The sequence below is a fragment of the Myiozetetes cayanensis genome, unplaced genomic scaffold (genome assembly GCF_022539395.1).
Source record: "Myiozetetes cayanensis isolate MyiCay16 unplaced genomic scaffold, myiCay2020 scf5-8, whole genome shotgun sequence".
Lineage (NCBI taxonomy): Eukaryota > Metazoa > Chordata > Aves > Passeriformes > Tyrannidae > Myiozetetes > Myiozetetes cayanensis.
The window spans coordinates 87,093,809-87,112,619 of record NW_026087742.1 but is presented as its reverse complement, the minus strand read 5'-3'; the positions used below and the strand labels follow the sequence as shown (position 1 = coordinate 87,112,619).

General features: G+C 45.1%; 1 protein-coding gene across 8 annotated transcripts in view; it reads right to left on the bottom strand.

Moving 5' to 3' along the window:
• The window catches only part of MAP4K4 (mitogen-activated protein kinase kinase kinase kinase 4), a 172,224-nt gene extending 156,804 nt beyond the window's left edge, over window positions 1-15,420 (bottom strand). For all 8 annotated transcript variants that reach the window (XM_050332482.1, XM_050332484.1, XM_050332483.1 and 5 more), the window contains exons 1-2: window positions 15,281-15,420; window positions 14,845-14,910 (exon numbers count right to left, since the gene is read on the bottom strand). In XM_050332482.1, the coding sequence (XP_050188439.1) occupies window positions 14,845-14,910; window positions 15,281-15,337 (123 nt within the window). In that variant the 5' untranslated portion in view covers window positions 15,338-15,420. The remainder of the gene's footprint in view (window positions 1-14,844; window positions 14,911-15,280) is intronic.
• Between the last annotated feature and the right edge of the window lie 3,391 nt (window positions 15,421-18,811).

The following is an 18,811-nucleotide window of genomic DNA, read 5'->3' as shown; positions in this document are numbered from 1 at the left end:
TATTTGTCAGTTATATTTATACCAAAAAAAGAAAAAAGCCACAGACAAGATTAGAGGAGGAAAGGCAAAGGATAATGAGTGTAGAGGAAGGGAGGCCAGCAGGAGAAGTTCACCTACATCAGATGAGGGAAGAGAGTGAGAGGAAAAAAACCACAGAAAGGGAGAGAAACCTGCTACTGCTAAGAAAAAGGGCAAAATCAGAAAATTGATTATATGAGAAAATATTAAAGAATAAGTCAAAGAAGTTTAAGACCTGTGACACTTCCAAAAAGTGTTGTAACTAGAAAGAATACTTTTTTCTTTCAAGTGTGACAAGTGAACATTGTCTCAAACCAAAACTGTGCCAGCCTTGGCCCACACAGCTCTAACTACAAGCTAGAGAGCCAAGCTGACACTCAGTTTTAGTTCCTCTGACTTCAGTAGACAGGGTCTGTTCCTGGAGGGTCAAAGCACATCCAGCTTTACCAAAATAATCTAAACTAAACCAATATACACCTGAACCCTGCAGAAGAAGGATTACCTCTATCATGCTCTTATTCCACCACACTTCTATGTCTCTCAAATGACATTTGTATCTCTTAAATTATAAACATACAGACTGTTTGCATAGTCTGCTAAGGTCTACAATCCTGCTGGCTTAAGACAGCAAAGATGCTCAAAACATTTCCCTCAAAACATTCAAACAATGAAATCATGTATTTGTTGAAGAGAAGTTTGGCTTGGGTGCTCACAAGACTTTCTGTCATCATGCAGAACGGTTCCCGAAACTAGGTGGTTTTGCTGACAGCTGTGATTCAGACGCAAGTCCCTAGTCATTTCAGTATATTATTTTTATCATATTTCAAAGCTCTCCGTAGTCACTATTAAAAGAAACCCACAGAATTCAGCACAGCAGAGGCAAACTCAATCTGTGCCTTGCAAAGAAACTCAGGACTGAGCATCCTTGGAACAGCCCCATCAGCCTCTTGCAAAGAGCAGCATCTCAAGGTCAAGTTATAAACACATCTCTCTGGAAAACACTCTGTACTGCTTCTGGGTGCACAATCTGCACAAGAGAAAAAGGAACGGCTTTTGAAGGCAGACAAACTATTAAATTTTTACTAGGTGAAATGTTTACTGAAATAAATCCCATCTTTTCCACTCTTGGTTATTATCATAACACATATGGTAACTGACACACAATTAATGGTGCTTCAAACCAAGGTTCTTGGAAGGAAAACATAATCTCAGCTTTTGAGCTAACCTTGACAAAAAGCCAGGTTTTGGTAAAGTTCAACAACACATCTGGCTTTATGAGATTTCCCATTTATTGGGCACCTCTCACTCTCACAACAAGCATTGCCTCAGAGCCAAGGAGGTGAGAAGAGGCACAGCCTGGTCAGCAGCATCCACCACCAATGCAGACCCACAAGCAATCAAAGTTCAGCAGACACAACCACCACCTCAGAGGTACTGTACCACCCACACCCTCTTCAGTAGGTTTTCATCTACATGTGCTGTTTCACATCAGACAATAATTACAATAACAGCACCTGCAAAAAGAATTCCTAAAGAAAAAAGAATTTAGGATACTTCCCATAAGAAGAATCTCCTCCTTTCCTAAGCATAGTGATCCTACAGAGTGAATGAATAATAGCAGTAACACAACATTTTAATACACAAGTCTATTGGCTTTGTTTCCAAACTCAAAAGTATCTACAAAGTTGATGCTGTCTTTATGGATTTGAAATGCTGTTCACATGCCCTTTTCTCATCTTCTTCTATCTGAGTTAGAGAGAAAGATTAAAACCCACATTATCAGTAGATTCTCCAGCGAGTCCAGGCATCTCCAAGACCTGGTGCTTTCAGTACAGCTCTGTACCACATAAGCAAGCATGATCCCTCTACCTGCTGGAATAAAGTAATCAGACACCACCCAAGGTGTTCCATCTGTCTGCCTAACCTTCCCTTCTCCTTTCTGAAACAGAAAATCCTTCTGGTGGGGAGCACAAAATAAAATCTTCCCCTTTCCCATGCAGCGCAGCGCAACCACAGCATACACATACAAAACATATTCCTTACCACAACAGCACACACTGACTACACACTGTTATCAAAGACCTAAGAAGTGCAGAGCAGCAGAAGAGGACACTCCAAAGCCAGCCTCAATGGCAGCAAGGACTTAATCGGCAACCAAAGTGGCAGTGTCAATGATAGTGGTTTCGTTGCCCATTTCTCTCATACATTCCCAAAACCCAGTACAAGCACTGAGAAAAAACCTGGTCCATAAGGAGGCACCTCCAAACTCAGCAATTAACTGGAAAGAAGTCTGCTCACTAATATATCTGTATTCCTGAAGAGGAAACCAGAGTACACTTCCATTACCTCAGAGGAAACCTAAGGAAAGGTAGCATTACTCAGAACTGATTTACTGCCTCAAGCCATTCAGAAAACCTTAAAGCCACTGACATATAAGACAAGCAACTCATTCACAAGAGCTCTTTGATCTTAAATACAAATAAAATTAGGTCAATATTAAAGATTTTCATTCCTTGCCATATAAGATGCACAAAAGCTAAAAAAAGCTTTTGCCTTTCCTTCTTTTAACACTCAAGTTATTCAGCAAGTAACATTTCTTTCATATGACTTGAAACATTTTCTCCCTATTCACTTGTCATCGCCCCAGAACTTAACTCTTAGTGAAAAGGCATGGGGGGAGCTGCATGGAACGTTCTCCATAGTCCCTAAGGACAAGTCAGATCAGACAATTTCAATATGCTTCACGTGGGGGAAAAGAAGGAGCAGAGTGCACCTTTCCCAATGCTCAGATAAAAAAAAAAAAAAAAATTCATTAATTTGTTATTCAAAGCATTCCAGTGATTTTTAACAGATGATGAAGAGAAAGCCTGTGCTGTCACTATTAATAGGCTGACATTCTTTCTTCCCCCACAAGACCACACCAGAAACACAGGCGAAGGCGACAAGTTAAGGGAGCCTGGAGACGTGCCAGCTCTGCCAAAGCCCCAAACCCTGCAGCTCAGGGACTCCTCCATATGCACCCCTTGGGTGCAAGGCATGGCACTGGTGCACAAAACGCCTGCTGTGAAATAAGGGAGGTCCTTCACATCCCAGACTCCCTCACAGTTCTCAAAGCTGCACCTTTTGCTCCTTCTCCTGCAACAGTACATCATTAACTTCATCTGCTAAATAACAGCGGTTTACAGGATAATCTAAGGATATAGCATCACCTTGCATTTTCGATTGAACATGCTTGATTGTGTTAGGGTGGCTTTAAAATTTTATTTATTTGCTTTCTAAATCTACCCAGAGCTCTCATATGCAGCAGAAGGCCCCTGAAGCTATCACTGTAATGTGATATCTGCTCATAAACGTCAATATACCAATTTTAAAGGTATTAAAGCTGCTGTTTAGTCATGGTAAAATATCCTAATACCTTCTTCACCTCTGTTACAGACAGCAATACAGTTAAATGTGAGCAATTCAGTTCAGGCCTTTCTGTAAAACTCATTTAAACAGAAACCTCGCCAACTGCAAGAGAGTCCATAATAATTCCACCACAAATACAAGTGAAAAGACGCAGGGGTACCATGAGGCTCACTCTATGAGATCCACCCACCTGGTCACCCAAGGACATTTAGACCCTTCCTCTGGACAGTTTTTAAGAGACCAGAGGGTCAGCATGCAAAGTCTTCCCTCTCTTTGGCTTGGGTAAGTGTGAAAACTGATCCCAGTTACCACTAAAGCAAAAGAAAGCACACCTTTTGATTAAAGCACATCATTTTGCACATCAAGAAGTTTGGATCGTACCTCTGTCACGTATTTCCTGGGCAGCTGGGCATAAATTACATCAGTTCCCCCTTGTACTTCCCTCCCACATCCTCATCCTGAAGTAAAGCACAGTGGATAACTAGAATATCAGAGGAGAAGAACACGAGTTCCACTTCCTTCTGTGTTTATACAGGAGATTACCATGCGACTGACAGTGCAGTTTAACAAATAGTGTGGAATATGAAATTTCAAGTACCTCAGGACTGTAGCTGCTGAACAAAGATCCAGGATATTAACCAAAAAAAAAAAAAAGGTCCAGAGTTAATTAGAGAAAAGATACTTGGATTTACAACAGGCTGAGATTTAAACAAAATTCACAACCAGACTGAATTCTATTAGCTGAGCTTACATATAGGGAGAAGCAATATAATGACACAGCTGGGAAAAACAAAAAAAATAAAAAAACAAACAGGTTTGATGGGAAAGGATTCCTTCCAGAGAAGTACACATTTGGAAAAACCAGTTTGAATGTCAGGCACTTAATTACAACCCTTATCAACACTATCAAAAAAAATAAAGTATTTCTGTAATTCTCTCCTGAAAAACAGAAACCTAGATTAAATGCATTCTCTATAAAAGTTTAATTTATTCTAACAGGAAAGACCCCAGTGCTTACTGCTGAGGCACATAGAAAAGACTCAAGGCCCTGATTGCTTTTCACATTGATAGTTCTTCTCAACCAGATCCCTCAGAACTTCTGCAGAAATAAACCTATCCGTGGGTAAATTCCCAGCCTCCACATAAGAGTGCAAAGAATACCAATTGAGGGCAAGCACAGTCACCTCTTGGGATATGCAAAAACAGGTCACTTATTTATCAGTCTTTTGAGAAAATGGATGTTTCCCTTCTGCGATGGGCAAGGGGGCTTTCACATGTCAATCACTTTCATACTTCCACTTACAAAGGCATCTTCATTCCTACTATATATCCCACAAAGCAGATGGGACTGTAGAAGTTGCTACACACATGGTAAAGAGAGGGGTCAACCTGTCCCATCTTAAGACATCCATAAGGCATAAAACTGAGACATTCATCTGAAGTTCCCATTTTAACCAACAGACAAAGACTGAGGTGAAGAGCAATTTCTCTCATCCTAGGGTAGTTATCCCCAGGTACCATTCCCCTGTTCTGTCTCTCTCCCCGTGAGTCTAAGCACACAGCTCAGATTAAAGGCACAAGGACAGTAAGCAGCTCACTCCTACTTAAGCACCTTTCAAAGTACCATTCAAACCCACTGTACAGAAACAAGCTGTAAATTACTAAGCATCTGTGTGTATCAGCAGCTCTCACTATAAAATGCATTTTTCACCTATCAGGCCACCATAACTTAACTGTAGGTAAACAGTGCTATTAGTTTTTTGGGAAGCACAAAGGAAACTTAATTAGGGCTTCCAGTCAGCAAACACCTCATCGTTATTTGCAGATTCTGCTGCAACAGTTCCCCCAAGCATTATTTTCATTATTGCATTAGCACATGGTACTGGACTACAGCTAAGAGTCCATCAGTATTTTGATTTTCTTTATGTACCCATACATGTAAGGATTTATAACTCAGCTACAAGTATTCCCTCTTGACAAGAGCTTAGCATGGTTAGGCTTCCTTTTAGGTATTCTACTAAATTTCCCTCGGGAAGCACAAAAATGAAGAAAAATAATAAAACTAAATAACACTGGGGGGTCCCTGACTCTAAAATACATAAACCCAAGTAGGGCATAGTATACTTTATGATAACACATTAAGGCCCATGGACTGTAAGCTTTTCTTTCCTGAATTTGGAAACAAAACAACCCACTACCATTAGACAACTCAAAGTCTAGTGAGCAAGTTTTGAGACAAGTTTATTTTGGTTTGAGCTTACAGCTAAAATTAGAATCATGAACTCTTGCCCACTGTCATCCCCTACAGCTACTCTCACAAAATCCAGGGAAGAAGTGATTGAAATTACCAGAGCTTAACTAAAATTGACCGTTGTATTTTTGAAGACTTGAAGTAATTTTTAACAGTGCCAAATGCAAAAAATCCTAAATAAAGTGCATCAGCTTTGAGGCAAACCAGAAGGAGTAAACTATGGCCTTGGTAGTCCTCAGGAAGTTAATAAAATTCAGGTTTGATGCAATTAATTATTTCAAGTTGCTGTCATTCTTTTACCTACCTAAGTAACACTCTCTCATTTCACCTCTGTCCTTCAGTGAAGTTGCCAGGTGCAGGAACCAGAGCCAACAAGTCCACATCATGGACTGGTCCAACATAAAAAGATAGTAACCCAAACATCTATACCTAAAACCAGCACAATTTTCAGAGCCCTAAAATATGCAGTGAAGCTAAAGGGAACTCCATAAACATATCAAAAAGAGAAGTCATTTGGGAGGATAATACACCTAGAGTGAGTAGCCAGAGAAAGTAGAGGGGTGTCATGAATGGACATGTGGACCTGCACTTCCACGTGGAGAGCAACACCAGAAGAACAAAAACCTTCAGAGGCAGGTATGGAGTGGGGCAGCATCCATTCCTCCAAAACTGCAAATCTAAGGTGCCTAGAGGGATCTTCCTGGGCTTCCTCAGCCAGGGTGGTGAGAAGAGCATTAAGCAAGTGGACCTCACCAGCAGCCCCAGAGCCAGGGAGTTACTGGGGTGCTCGAGTCACACATGGGCAGGGGACAAAGCAGACAAATGGCCCTAGCACACCACCATCAGTCCCAGCAGCCACATCCCTGACCCCAGCCCACAGCAGACATTCTCCAAGGCCAGACCTTGCTCTAGGAAGCGAGTGGCTACAGTCCATGCAGCTCCTTTAGCCGCAGGTACAAACCCACAAGTCACTGCGATCCCTGCACAGAGAGTAGCTCTTATCAACATGCCATGGGACAGCTCCAAAGGGAGGTGACGGAGACATACCAGATAAGCACTACAATACCAGTATAACTGCATCCATGTTAGGAGTTTTACCGCATTAGCTGTTTAATTGCTAGACAGGCTGATCAGGACCTGTTGGCACTTGTAGTGTCCTGTTTGTATAATAATAATGACAGCTACAGTGCCAATGCAATTTGGGAGGGGCAGCTCTGGTGGGAAAACAGCATTTTGACACTAGTGTTAAACAACTTTCCCCAAAAGACATTCCTTATTCTCTCACATGGTCACAACATGGCTAGGGGGACTGAGGGAGGTCTCCTCAGCCTGGGCCATGCTGAAATCAGCATAAAAACCTGTGTAAATAAACATTCCCCTGGTGTGCATAAGCCTGGCTGGCTAGTGAACTCCATAATATAACTTTCATAACATATATATTAAATTTTAAATATAAATTATATATGCTAATGTGTTTCTACCAACAACTAAGCTGTTCCTTACTTTTTCTTATATTAAGTGCTTCACTGTCTCCACACTACTTTTTGTTTCCCACAACTATGAACAGTCCACTAATTAATTCTCAACATGTAAGCCAGATTCTTCACTTTCTAATTTCTTCTGTAAATTCACCTTCAGTACACTGCTGCTCTCTCTGTTCCACTACCTCTTCCTAACTCCAAATCTTCCCATAGATTTCATCCTTCACCTACAACTATGATGCAAGGTCAAGTAGCAGGAGGGCAAGGGAGAACCCCTGCGAGATGTCAACACCCTTCATGCCTGCTACAGTTGAGCTGCACAGGGCACTAGAGATAGGAGTTAGCTGCACCAATTTCTAAATAAACTACAGAGAAGCCTACTGCATCCATACATCTATCCAGTCCTTATGTGCCTCAGAAGTGCAAGTCCTCTACAAGGGTCAGCATCTCCACTCCCCAGTCTCTGTGATTTCATCTTTATTTAGTGGTGCTTTTAAGAGATTTCCCAATCAGCAGCAAATTAAAATCACCACCGCTGAGGTCAAATTGTAATTATTCATTACACTCAGAACAGCAGACTTCACTCTGCTGCAGGACGACAAAGCCTGAGAGAGCAGAGGACTGCTCTGCCTGCAGGACTATAGTCTGTATTTGCTTCTCTTTCAGAAAGCTGCTCTGTCCTAACACTGAAATAGACCCCACACAAGTTAGGACTGCAAAGCCCTGTGGTCACTCTGGAGAAGATACATCAAACCTTTCTCAGGACACGACGAGGGACCAAGAATGAGGCTTAGGTGGAGGTATGATGGACTTCTCAACAGCATATTGACCATTCAGCAGCACTCCACAGTTTGTAATCAGTGTCATATTTTTTGTGCCTTGTGAAAGTGTTTCACATCACATCCAAGGCAGAAAATACACTTTGGAAATAATACTGAGATGCAATGTCAAAATCTCCAAGCCCTCTACATTCAAAGCTACCTCAAAGTTCCCAAGAGGTATGTCCAGATGTGCTTTTTTCCCTCCCCCTTCCCATCACTGCCCAATTTTACAGCCAACAGTATCTTTTCTTGAGCCTGTGCTGACCTGAGAAATAATCAGGGACCCATAATGCTACAAACATAAGGCATTTGATAAGAGAACTCTTGAGCAAAGCTATGAGATCTCCTTCCAAATCCACCTCTTGTTCAGCAAGCTGAATTCTTTCCACCACTTTCTGTGGGTTGGGACCAAAAATAATGACACAGATAAGGATCTTACTGTAACTTTTGACTACAGTCAAGCTCACATTGTGCAAGTCAAGGCTACTGAGCTTAAATATCAACATCATCAAACATCTGTTGGAGCCAGAGTGTACAGTCAGAAATGTGAAATGGGAAAAACAAAAATACCACTTTCCTCCAAGGAAAACAGATCTCGGGAAGGTAGGTATACTACCTACTGATCTGAAATCAGTCTTGCAACAGAAAGCACCACTTGAAAAGAAGATGACTAGAACATAATGTGTATACACAGACACACACTAGACCACATCAGAAAAGTCAGCTAGCATTCTAGTCCAAAAATTTATACTAAAAAAATGTATATGCTGAAGGCAGGGAAATGGAAAGGGTGAGCACCTCTTGGAATGCTGGATCCCCTATGGGGATGTTCCTCTACATCATTCCCTAGGGTGGGAGGTGCAGATCTGCCATCATCACAGAGACCACACTACGCATTTCTGCACACTACCATCAAGGCTCTGTCACCAAACTAGGCAACATTACTAGGAAACCGCAAAAACAAAACAAGAAATGGAAGGTGTACCTCCCTGGTTTTCCGCTCATCTTTCTTCAATATCCCAAAGCTACTAAAAAGCCCTACTCTGGGCCTTACTGATAAATGCCTGAAGCAAGGTGCACAGACCTTGATGGGGAAAACCATCCACCTACACAGATCCAGGGAAATGACCCCTACCATTGCCAATGGGGAAAGAGCACACCCATGGAAAAAGTAAAGAGAGAGCACAAGATGGTTTCAACTGAAATTTTATCCACACCAGTTGAAACATATTCCTACAGAAAGCTGAAAAAAATTCTTAGGAGTCAGCATATAACTCTGGGCTAGATCTTGTTCTATCTATCACCTCAAAGCCCTGCACACACTCATGTTCCCATGTCCCAGACTTCTGGGTCCTCTTCTATTTACTCCAGGAATAATGAGTCCCTGCCCCAGGAACCTGCAATTTGATTTAAGACAAGATACAAAAAACCCCACATTTGGCAAACAGACAGATGGACTGGGGGAGGAAGAATAAGAGGGACATGTGGTTACCCACAATTGACACATTGCTTTCTTTTCTCTTTTTCTTTTTTTTTTTTTTAATAAAAATAAATATCAGTAATCCCCACTGGCCACCTGCCTAGCTTTTGTATATTTAATTAAGAAGGATTTGGGTGATAGAGAACTGGTCAAAAGTTCAGCCAATTTGGGAGAGGACAGGAGGATAAACATCTAGCTGCAGGACCCAAAAAAAATTCCAGTATTCCAGCCACTGCCTGTTCCTTCGCAATTTCTCCAATGGCAGACACTCACTTTGCAACACAATCCACGAAAAGTCAGAGGAGGAAGGGAAAAAGGGCAGTTCATACTTGAGAGAGCTGGTCTGGACCAGTTCCTGAAAACCAGTGACCTCACTGATCCTGAGTACAGTTTGTCTTTATAGTGATAAGACTGGAATTGTATTCATGTTTAACAAAATCATTTGAATCCACAATGATGTCCCTTTAGCAGTGACAGAAACAAAGGGGAGAGGGAGGGGGGAAAAAGAACTTTAACTGAGTTAGTAGAGAATACCAAGCACTGTCCTCTCTTCCTACCCCCCAACACAGTCACTTTGTAAGATATAAACTCCATTAAGACAAAAACAGGGTATCCTTAGCATGGGAAAACATTTATACAAGTTTTAATTTATTTTCAAATCAGCATTTAAACGATCACATCTTACATCATTTCCTTTTACGACCCAGCAGTTAGACAATACACATCATTTACACGCAGTTTTGGAAGGCTGCAACATAAATCAACAAAAGAAGCCTTCACTATGAATTAACTATTACAAGGCTCTTAGAAAGTCACACCAGCCTGCGTTGAGGGCAATTAGGAGTATCAACCCCAATTCTCATCTTTCTGGTGCACTCCTATTATGCCTCAGAACTCTCACAAAAACAGCCTTCCCCCCCCAGTCATTGCTGCCATAAGAGAATTACAATGTCTATCTGTGAAATGTAACAGCACACTCACAACAGCTATTTTAAAGTGTTAGATGTCTTAAAAAAACACAGACACACACACACATACAAAAAAAAAAAAGTGACTTAGCAAGTTAACACAGTTCAGTCTCAATAGCAAAATTAAGAAGCCTGTATGAATGATCAGACGGTAGAGACTTTAAAATATTAAAAGTATTACCCAGTTGCCTTTAGTTCACAGGTAATTTCTGCATTAAAACAACAACGAAAAAAAAAACGTAGAAGGGAAGCAAACACCTAGTTTGAACCTTATCTTGAGACCAATTTCAGGAGTGTTTTCATTTGGTGCGAGCCAAACTTCAAATTAAGCTTACTATTGGATGTGAAAAACTAAAATCTAACCACAGTAATGCTAAAAATGCTTCTCCACTACTTGCAAAAGATCAAAAAAAGCCCTTAAGGCAGCCGATCACTTCGTGAGCTGGCTACAACTTCCACTTACACCGAAGCAGGACTGGCCTCACTCAAGAGGAAAGAAGAGGGGCAGCACATCCATCCCCCATGGCAACCACACCACAAGCCAGCAGCAGGCACAAAAAGCACAACTGCACGCTAACACCATTATTTCTTGCCGAGTCATGTGCCATTCGCATCCTCCCCTGCTTGCCCCTGGCGGAAGGTGGCCCTGGCAGGAGGGGCGGCGGTGGGAGCTCCTGCCCGCCGCGGGCACAGGGCGCTGCCCGGGCCGGCCCGCACACGCCGCCCGGCTCCCGCCAGCTGACTCCGACCTACCCAAGGGAAATTCCTCCCTCCCAACGCCAGCAGAGGCGCGGGGCTCCTTAAAAGTTTTAAGACTGCCGACCCAGGGGGTTCTGTGGCCGATCCTTCCTGCCTCGGCTCCGAGGGAACGCTGCCGGCTGCACTTGGCAGCGTTTAACCCTTTGCTTTCTAACTAACCTAAGCGATGTAACTTCCACGCCATTGTTCTCGGGGGCTGAACCAACTGTGAAAGGGCAAACAACTTCCACGAGGACTTTCATGCCCCGGGATTTCAGAGGATCAGCAGAGGAGTTCTTGGCCGCAGGACAAACGAGCCACCCCCACCGCTGCCCTTTGCCCTGCGCTTGGCAAAGGCTTCCCAAAACCACCCCTTTATTTTAGCTACCCAGGGCTGGTGAATCTCAGGCTCCCCCCCCACAACGTCCCAATTCACCACTTAGTAATAAACTCCTCTAGAAATGCAAGACTTCTTCACACGGGAGAGGTGTGAGCAAGGTTACAAAGATGAAAATAATGTAAACTCTGTAGACTTCAGAATCATAGGATCACACAGTGGTTTGGGTTGGAAGATGACCTTAAAGGTCATGTAGAGCTAACTCCTTTGTCACAGGCAGAGACACCTTCCACTACACCAGGTTGCTCAAAGCCCAGTCACAACCCGGCCTTGAGCACTTGCAGGCATGGGGCATCTACAACTTCTCTGGGCAACCTGTTCCAATGCTTCACCACCCTCACAGTAAAGAATTTCTTACCAATACCTAATCTAAACCTGTCCTCTTTCAGTTTAAAGTCATTATCCCAATTTAAGCACAGCAGAATAAAACTTAGGATTTTTAATACCTCACCGCCAGGGTCTCAGGCCCACAGTACACTTCACATAAGCCAACCCATTTAATGGCATAAAATCCCAGAAGGGTCCACACTGCTCTGTGACAGGGAGTAACTCCACTTGCATTTAGGTGCCAAGTATCCAAGTGCTGCCCTCACATTTCCTGCTTGTTTATATATTTATACAGCTAAATAAAAAGCTAAGGTAGAACTAGCTACAGAACTATCACTTGCTAGAAAGATAGCAAGCTCAGTTAAGGCAAAGAGGAGAAAAACCAGGGCTGTTTTCTGCTTTTCAACAGGTCGGCACAGTCCCATTCCCACCACTGCTGGAAAGCAGACTCCCCAGCAAGGCAAACGACCTTCGGCATCATCGCCGGGGTGTATGAGCTAGACAAAGAGATAACGTCATGCCCTCTCCCGCTCCCTCCGTGTCCTCCCCGCAGTGGCAGGTAGCCAGCCAATCCCGCTCCCGGGTGACATCATCGCTGATGCCTATACTCGAATGTGGAAGTACATCAAACTACATCTCGGAGCACGGCTCCTCAAAGGCAACCTACACTCCACCCCCCGGTCCCTCGGGATGACAGACCGCTTAAAAGGGAAATAAAACCATCCAGGAAGAGGGATTTCAAGAAGTGGTTGCTGGGAAGGAGGAAGGCGGAAAGCAACAAGCAAACACAGCGTAACCACGTTTTTCCCTCGCTTATGCAGTTCCTACGAAAGCCCTCAAAATCTACACACACAGTTTCACCTTTGGGTGTCCCTGAGAGATTTTTCATAGCAAAAAAGTGGTCAAAAAAAGTTAAATGCTATTACAACAATTTTTTTTCTTTACATAACTTCATTATTTTAAGAAGAAAGATCACAGAATCAGAGAATATGCTGAGTTGGAAGGGACCCATAAGGAGTCCAACCCTTAGCCCTGCAAAGTATGTTTATCACAGCAAGGAAGTCTTTTGGTTTAGTATTTTTTGTTTATGTAAACCTCTGTTAGGTGTCCACATTATCAGTCTATGTATATAAATGTGGGCAAATGCCTAAGAAGCAGCAGCAGCAGTGCCAACCCAAACTTAAACAACTGTCAATCCACTACTGTCTGGCAGACTCTATAGCAAGCAAGGAGAGTGCCTGTTGCTCCCCTTGTTATCAGTGACACCGAGGCAATGCCCTTAGACATCAGGTCTTCATTCAGCTCTCCCAAATGCATGTGCTGAGTTTAATTTCTAATGCTAACTATTCTGGAAGAGTTCTAGTGTACCTAAATAGAAATAAATTTAAAATTTCTATTGTCAAGACTGTTAAACCACGGAAAACTTTGCTCATTAACTCAAAGCATTAACAAGCAAGCCGAGAAACAATGCACCAAATTGCAATAATTAAGCGGAGAGTTTCAAGTCACACATTCATGCCCTACTTCTTTTTTTTTTTTTTTTTTTTTTTTAAGAAGGGCTCAGCTCATGCAAGCTCTGGGAGCAAAAGGATTACAGAAAAAAATTAAATTGTGTCATTTCAATTATCAGAAAAAAAATGTCAGAAACAATTAAATGGTCATGGTTATGTCAAAGTGCAGCTTCTTACTCATCTCCCTCCTCTCCTCTGGCTTTTTGAGCCAAATCCTTTCTTCCATCTTTATGCCAATAGCAGCAGCCTGGTTATTCCACCTCAAGTCTTAAAATGCAAATCACACACTGAGCAGGCAGACTACTTCTCCATTAGGAAGGCTGAGGTTCACGCCCTCAAAACATACTGACATGCGTTTCATTTGCAGAAGAGGCACCAAAGTGCTTTATTTAGTTAGTGGAGCTGCAAGCAGCAGTATCTTCCCATCAGGGAAACTAACCAATTACACTGCCTTATTTATAAGCACAAAACCCAAACCAAAACAAAAAACCCAACAACAACAAAAACCAACAAAAAAACCCGAAACAAGCAGCTAAGGCATCCTCAGCTACTTTCAGTTATCTCTCCTTCCCTCTCCAAATGTATCTTGCATTTTTACAGTTTAAGACTAGAGCCTTCAGTCTTTAGCCAAGTATTAAGTCGGTGTGAATAATTAGTCATCCTGGTAGCTAACACTCACTGCAAAGTCATGCAATCTCAAGATTTGTTTGTTCCACTGACTGCACACTAAAGCGGAAAAAAGAAATAAAAAAAAAGTAGGCTAGTTTCACACCCACATGGGCACTGTCCGATTTCTATTTTCTAAAGTCATACACTTGTCAAACAGGTTATTCTGGGAATTCTGGTTTTCACAAAATAAGCTTCCCTGCTTCAATCACTTATTACTGTCACTCAGCACCCCCCATCACAGCACAGTCCAGTGTGATCGGACGTACTCGCCCCCAACTCCACAGCTTCAGCACTTTGAAGGGTTTCCAACAAGGAAATCGGGTGACAATTTTAATTAAGGCCAATGTCTTTGTCTAAAGTCACTGCAGCAGGAGCAGCAGCAGCACAAACTTCCATGAGGATTTCCAGCAGCAAATGTGAATAAGCCGTAGACCTATTTGTATAACCCGGCCACATTCTGACAGCGTCCACTTGGTTCGGTCATTTCTCTAGAGGGAGCACAGGGGGGAATAAGGACAATAAAGGGCTATTTCACCATTTCAGGATGGGTACTTAGGAGAGTAATTTGTGCCCCTCTGCAAAAAGCAGAAGCCAAGAGGCTGACAAACTTGTCACGGCCAGCAACAATGACAAGGACAACACTTTTACCACCCCTGACTGTTCCGTTTGCCTCAGCGGGTGGCTCGCCTGCAGCCGTGTGCTCAGCCCGGCGCAGGCACCGGGTACCCCTCTGGAAAATTGGCAACAATAAGAGGAGAAAAAATTCAGCACAAACCTTGTAGACTTGCCCATACGTGCCATTGCCAACCACTTCCACGAGCTCAAAAATCCCAGCGGGGTCCTAGGAGGAGGAAGGGGCAAAGGGGGCAAGGGGGGAGGGGAGAAGGCGGAGAAGAGAAGCGGGGTTAATGCATTTTTGTGAGGCGATGGCTGCTGGCAGAGCCCAACCAGAGAGCCCGGCTGCTGGCGGCGTGCAGCTGTTGCGCCCTGCTTTTCCACGCACATGCCAATACATGCAAACAAAGGAAAAGCAGCCCAGGGCCGCGCTCCCCCGCCCGCCCCCGCCGGAGGGCTCCCCCACGCGGCCGCGGGCCCCGTGCCCCGGCACCGGCCCCGGGCCCGGCCCGGCCGCTCCCACCCCCGCCGGACCGGCAGCCCCGGCAAGGGGCGCGCCGGCCCCGGGAGGCCCCCGCCCCGGCCCCGGCACTCACCCGCAGGGAGGAAAGGTCGATATCCACCAGACTTTTTGCAGGAGAATCGTTCGCCATTTTCCCGTCTCCTTTTTTTTTTTTTTTTTTAGTATTTTTTTCTTCTCTGTTAAATAATAGCGAGGCCGCTCCCCCCTCCCTGGAGCAGCTGTGAATTGCGCGAAGCTCCGCTCCGCTGTTCTCCTCTCCTCCCTTCCGCCCTTCCCTTCTTCACTCCAGCCCCGCCGGGTTGAAACTCTTCAGCATTGGGAGGGGTTGGCGGGGGGGATGATGGATAGATAGATGGATGGTGGGAGGAGGAGGGGGGAGAGGGAGGTGAAGGAAGGGAAGGAGAAAGGAGAGGGGGTGTTGCGGTTTGTCCGTCTGTCCGTCTGTCTTCCCGCGTTGCACTGCGGGGCTGGATCCCCCCGAGGATCCCGGCGGGCCGGTCGGTGGGTGGGTGAGTGGGTAGGTTGGTGGGTGCCCGCACGTCCCCGGCGGCAGTGGGCTCACACCATGTCGCGGCGGCGGCGGCAGGAGCGGCGCCGGGGCCGGCAGCCTCTGGCAGCCTCACGACGCGCCCCGCGCCCGGGCATGGCACGGCACGGCTCGGCTCGGCCCAGCCCGGCCGGCGGCGCTCACGCCGGGAGCCGGCAGTGGCAGCCGCGGCCCCGCTCTCGCATGGGGGGGCGGCTCACGCCCAGCGGCGCGGCGGAGCCCCCGTGGCCTCCCAGCCCTTCCCGCGGCGCTGCCCTCGCATCCAACGGCGCCGGGCACCGGCGGGCACGGGCTGCGCGTCCCGGCGGCGGCGGGGCAGGGGCGCGGGGCTGGAGCGGGGTGTTGCAAGCCAGACAAAGATAGCCGGGGAGGAGGAGGAGGAGGAGAAGGAGGAGGAGGAGAAAAGGGATACAAAATATACTGCGAGCGAAGAGAGAGAGAGAAAACAGCTCCCCCTTCCCTTCTCCAACAGGAAAAACCGGCGGAAACGCGCCCGCACCAGAGCACTGCTGGGTAAACTCGCGGGGAGAGAGAGACAGAGAGACGAAGGGAGGGAGCGCGGGCGGGGAGACAACCGGCCCCGCAGCCGTGCCCGCCCCGCCGCCCAACAATAGCGCCGCAAGGCAGGGGCGACCGAGGGCGGCCCCTTCCCCGCCCCAGCAGTGCCTGGGCCCTGCCGGCGGGGAGCCCCACGCGTGTCTGCGGCAGGGCCGTGGGGCTGCACCACCGGCCGGCTGCTGCGGGCAGCCCACGCTGCCCTCTGCCCCGCGGCGAGGGCAAGGAAAGGGTCCTGCCACACCCCCCCGCGCCTCTGGGGGACTGCACGGTCAGCGCTGGTCTGTCACGGCCGGTATTGACCATGGGGTAGAGGTATTTTCCCTTCCCATCCCCCGTGAGATGACCAGCAAAATGTCAGTTTCTCCCTGCCCCAAGACCTCAGGCCTACAGCAAAAATAGTCCTGCCTCATCGGAGACCTCTGCAGCAAAAGAGTCAAATCCTAGCCCCCAGAACCAGACCCAACTGCCATGGTGTTTTATCACATCTTTTACTGACAGGACTGTCTCAGGCCCCAGTCCCACCCGGAAGAATCCTCCAGCAGAATCTGAATCATGGAAAAATCTCATTAACCTCTTTCAAGCTAGACACATTGGGCATTTGCACGCAGGTGTAAATCTTGGCAGGGTTTGTTTCTCACTGAAGTTCTTTATCACACTGATATGGCAAAAATGTTACCTGCTTGCAAGAGGTCGAGTTACATTTCCTGTGGGAACCAAGGTTTTCCTGTCTCTTCTACTTTAACCACAAAATTACATATACATAGCTATAACTATCACAGAAACGTACTTTTGAAACAAAGCAAACCTGTTGAGCAGAAAGTGTAAGGATAAATTACCATAACAGTTTAATGGTGTACTTCATTTTCACCTAAAGTGTAGATACAAAGGAAACTCCAGCCTAGGCCAGGAAATTGTTTTTCTCTGTACAGCATCCTATAGTTGGAAAAAGGCAAATTATTTCAAATGGTTTGACACTGGGTCCACCTCAGTGCATGCATACAGGAGTAAGATCAGGTCTAGAGATGCAGTAGGTTTTGAAAAGTGGATTTCCATAAAGGTTTATTATCATCAGCCTGGTTTGCATTACATGGCTTGTTTAACTTATCCTTTTTATGCATAAGAGAAGACTTGGAAGGTCAGCTCCATTGCCTGTCTGCCCCAGCATCCTGTCTGCAGATGTAGCCAGGGCTAAGTGTTGAAGGAAGATCACAAGAATACTTTAACCATCCAGTATATTTCCCTGGGATATCCTGCCGATTCTCTACAACTCAGCGTGTTCTTTAGCAGCATTTGGTGTCATGGCAGTTCCTATTCTCTGATGATTTTTTATTCTCATTAGATTGCCCATTTACTTTGTGGATTCATACATGCTTCTGGCTCTTACAGTATACTCTGGCTCAGAGTTCCAAAGCCAAACTAGCATGTTATGTGGAGACCATCTTTGTTCATTGGCTTTGAACCAACATGTGCTAGATTGCAAAAGAAGAAAAAAAACCTGCTGGTTCTTGTGTTGGAATAATTTCCTATTCAATTTCTCCATTATATTAATTTTTTTATAGACTTCTGTTGGGTTGTGTTTCCCCCTCAGTTTTTGCCAGCTGGCAAATTCTGGTCTTTTTAGTGAGACCATGAATGGAAGCTATTCCATATTTGCCTTTCATTGAACCATTTCCATATCTAATGGCTTCCTTTTTTTAAGACAAGGTAGTGGATTTCCATATCCTGTTCGTGATGAGTTCACCATGCAGTGTCATGGTGATGTCCTGGTTTCTAGTCCTCTCCTGATATTTCTTTTTTTCACGTGTTCTTGAGTATGACTAAGACATTTCTGTGGAACATGTCTATTATAACTCCATGATCCCCTTCTGTAATGTTAATACTACCTTAGAGACTGTTGCTGTGTATTTCTGGATGCTGAAAGATTTTCAAACCCAAACTCTGAACCAAAAGTTTTCCAAACCCAGTATGTAACACTTTTCTTGTGCCTCTGAAAAGTACAGCCCAAGTCATAAAGCAGTAAATGCCACAAGAGAGCTTCCTGCTACTTCCCAGGGTGAAGCACCATGCCACCTCACCTTCGTTTTTCTTCCCACACAAGTAGCAGGATGAAAGGCTTGCTTTCTTGAGGAATAAGCCTCTCTGGCTGTGGCCAAAACCACTCTGTTCACATGTTCATCATGCTCTTCACCAGCACAGTATACTTGCCCAGTTTGGAAAGTCTAAAGGTTAAAAGATCAAATCTAAAACCACTGTAAAGAAGATGAGTGGTCTATTTTAACTCTTCCTCACAGAGAAACCAGCGCCCTGAGGAGACAGAGTAAGACAGCCATCAAAAATCATAATGAAGATGAAGCACAAGGCAAGGCAATTTAAGCTCTGTGGGTAGTCACCCCACACACAGAGCAACGCAGTGTTCTCTAATGACAAACGGAGAAGAAGCATCAAAAAATCTGAGTCAGCTCCATCCATTTGGGAACAAAGCAGGAGAAAGTTGGGGGC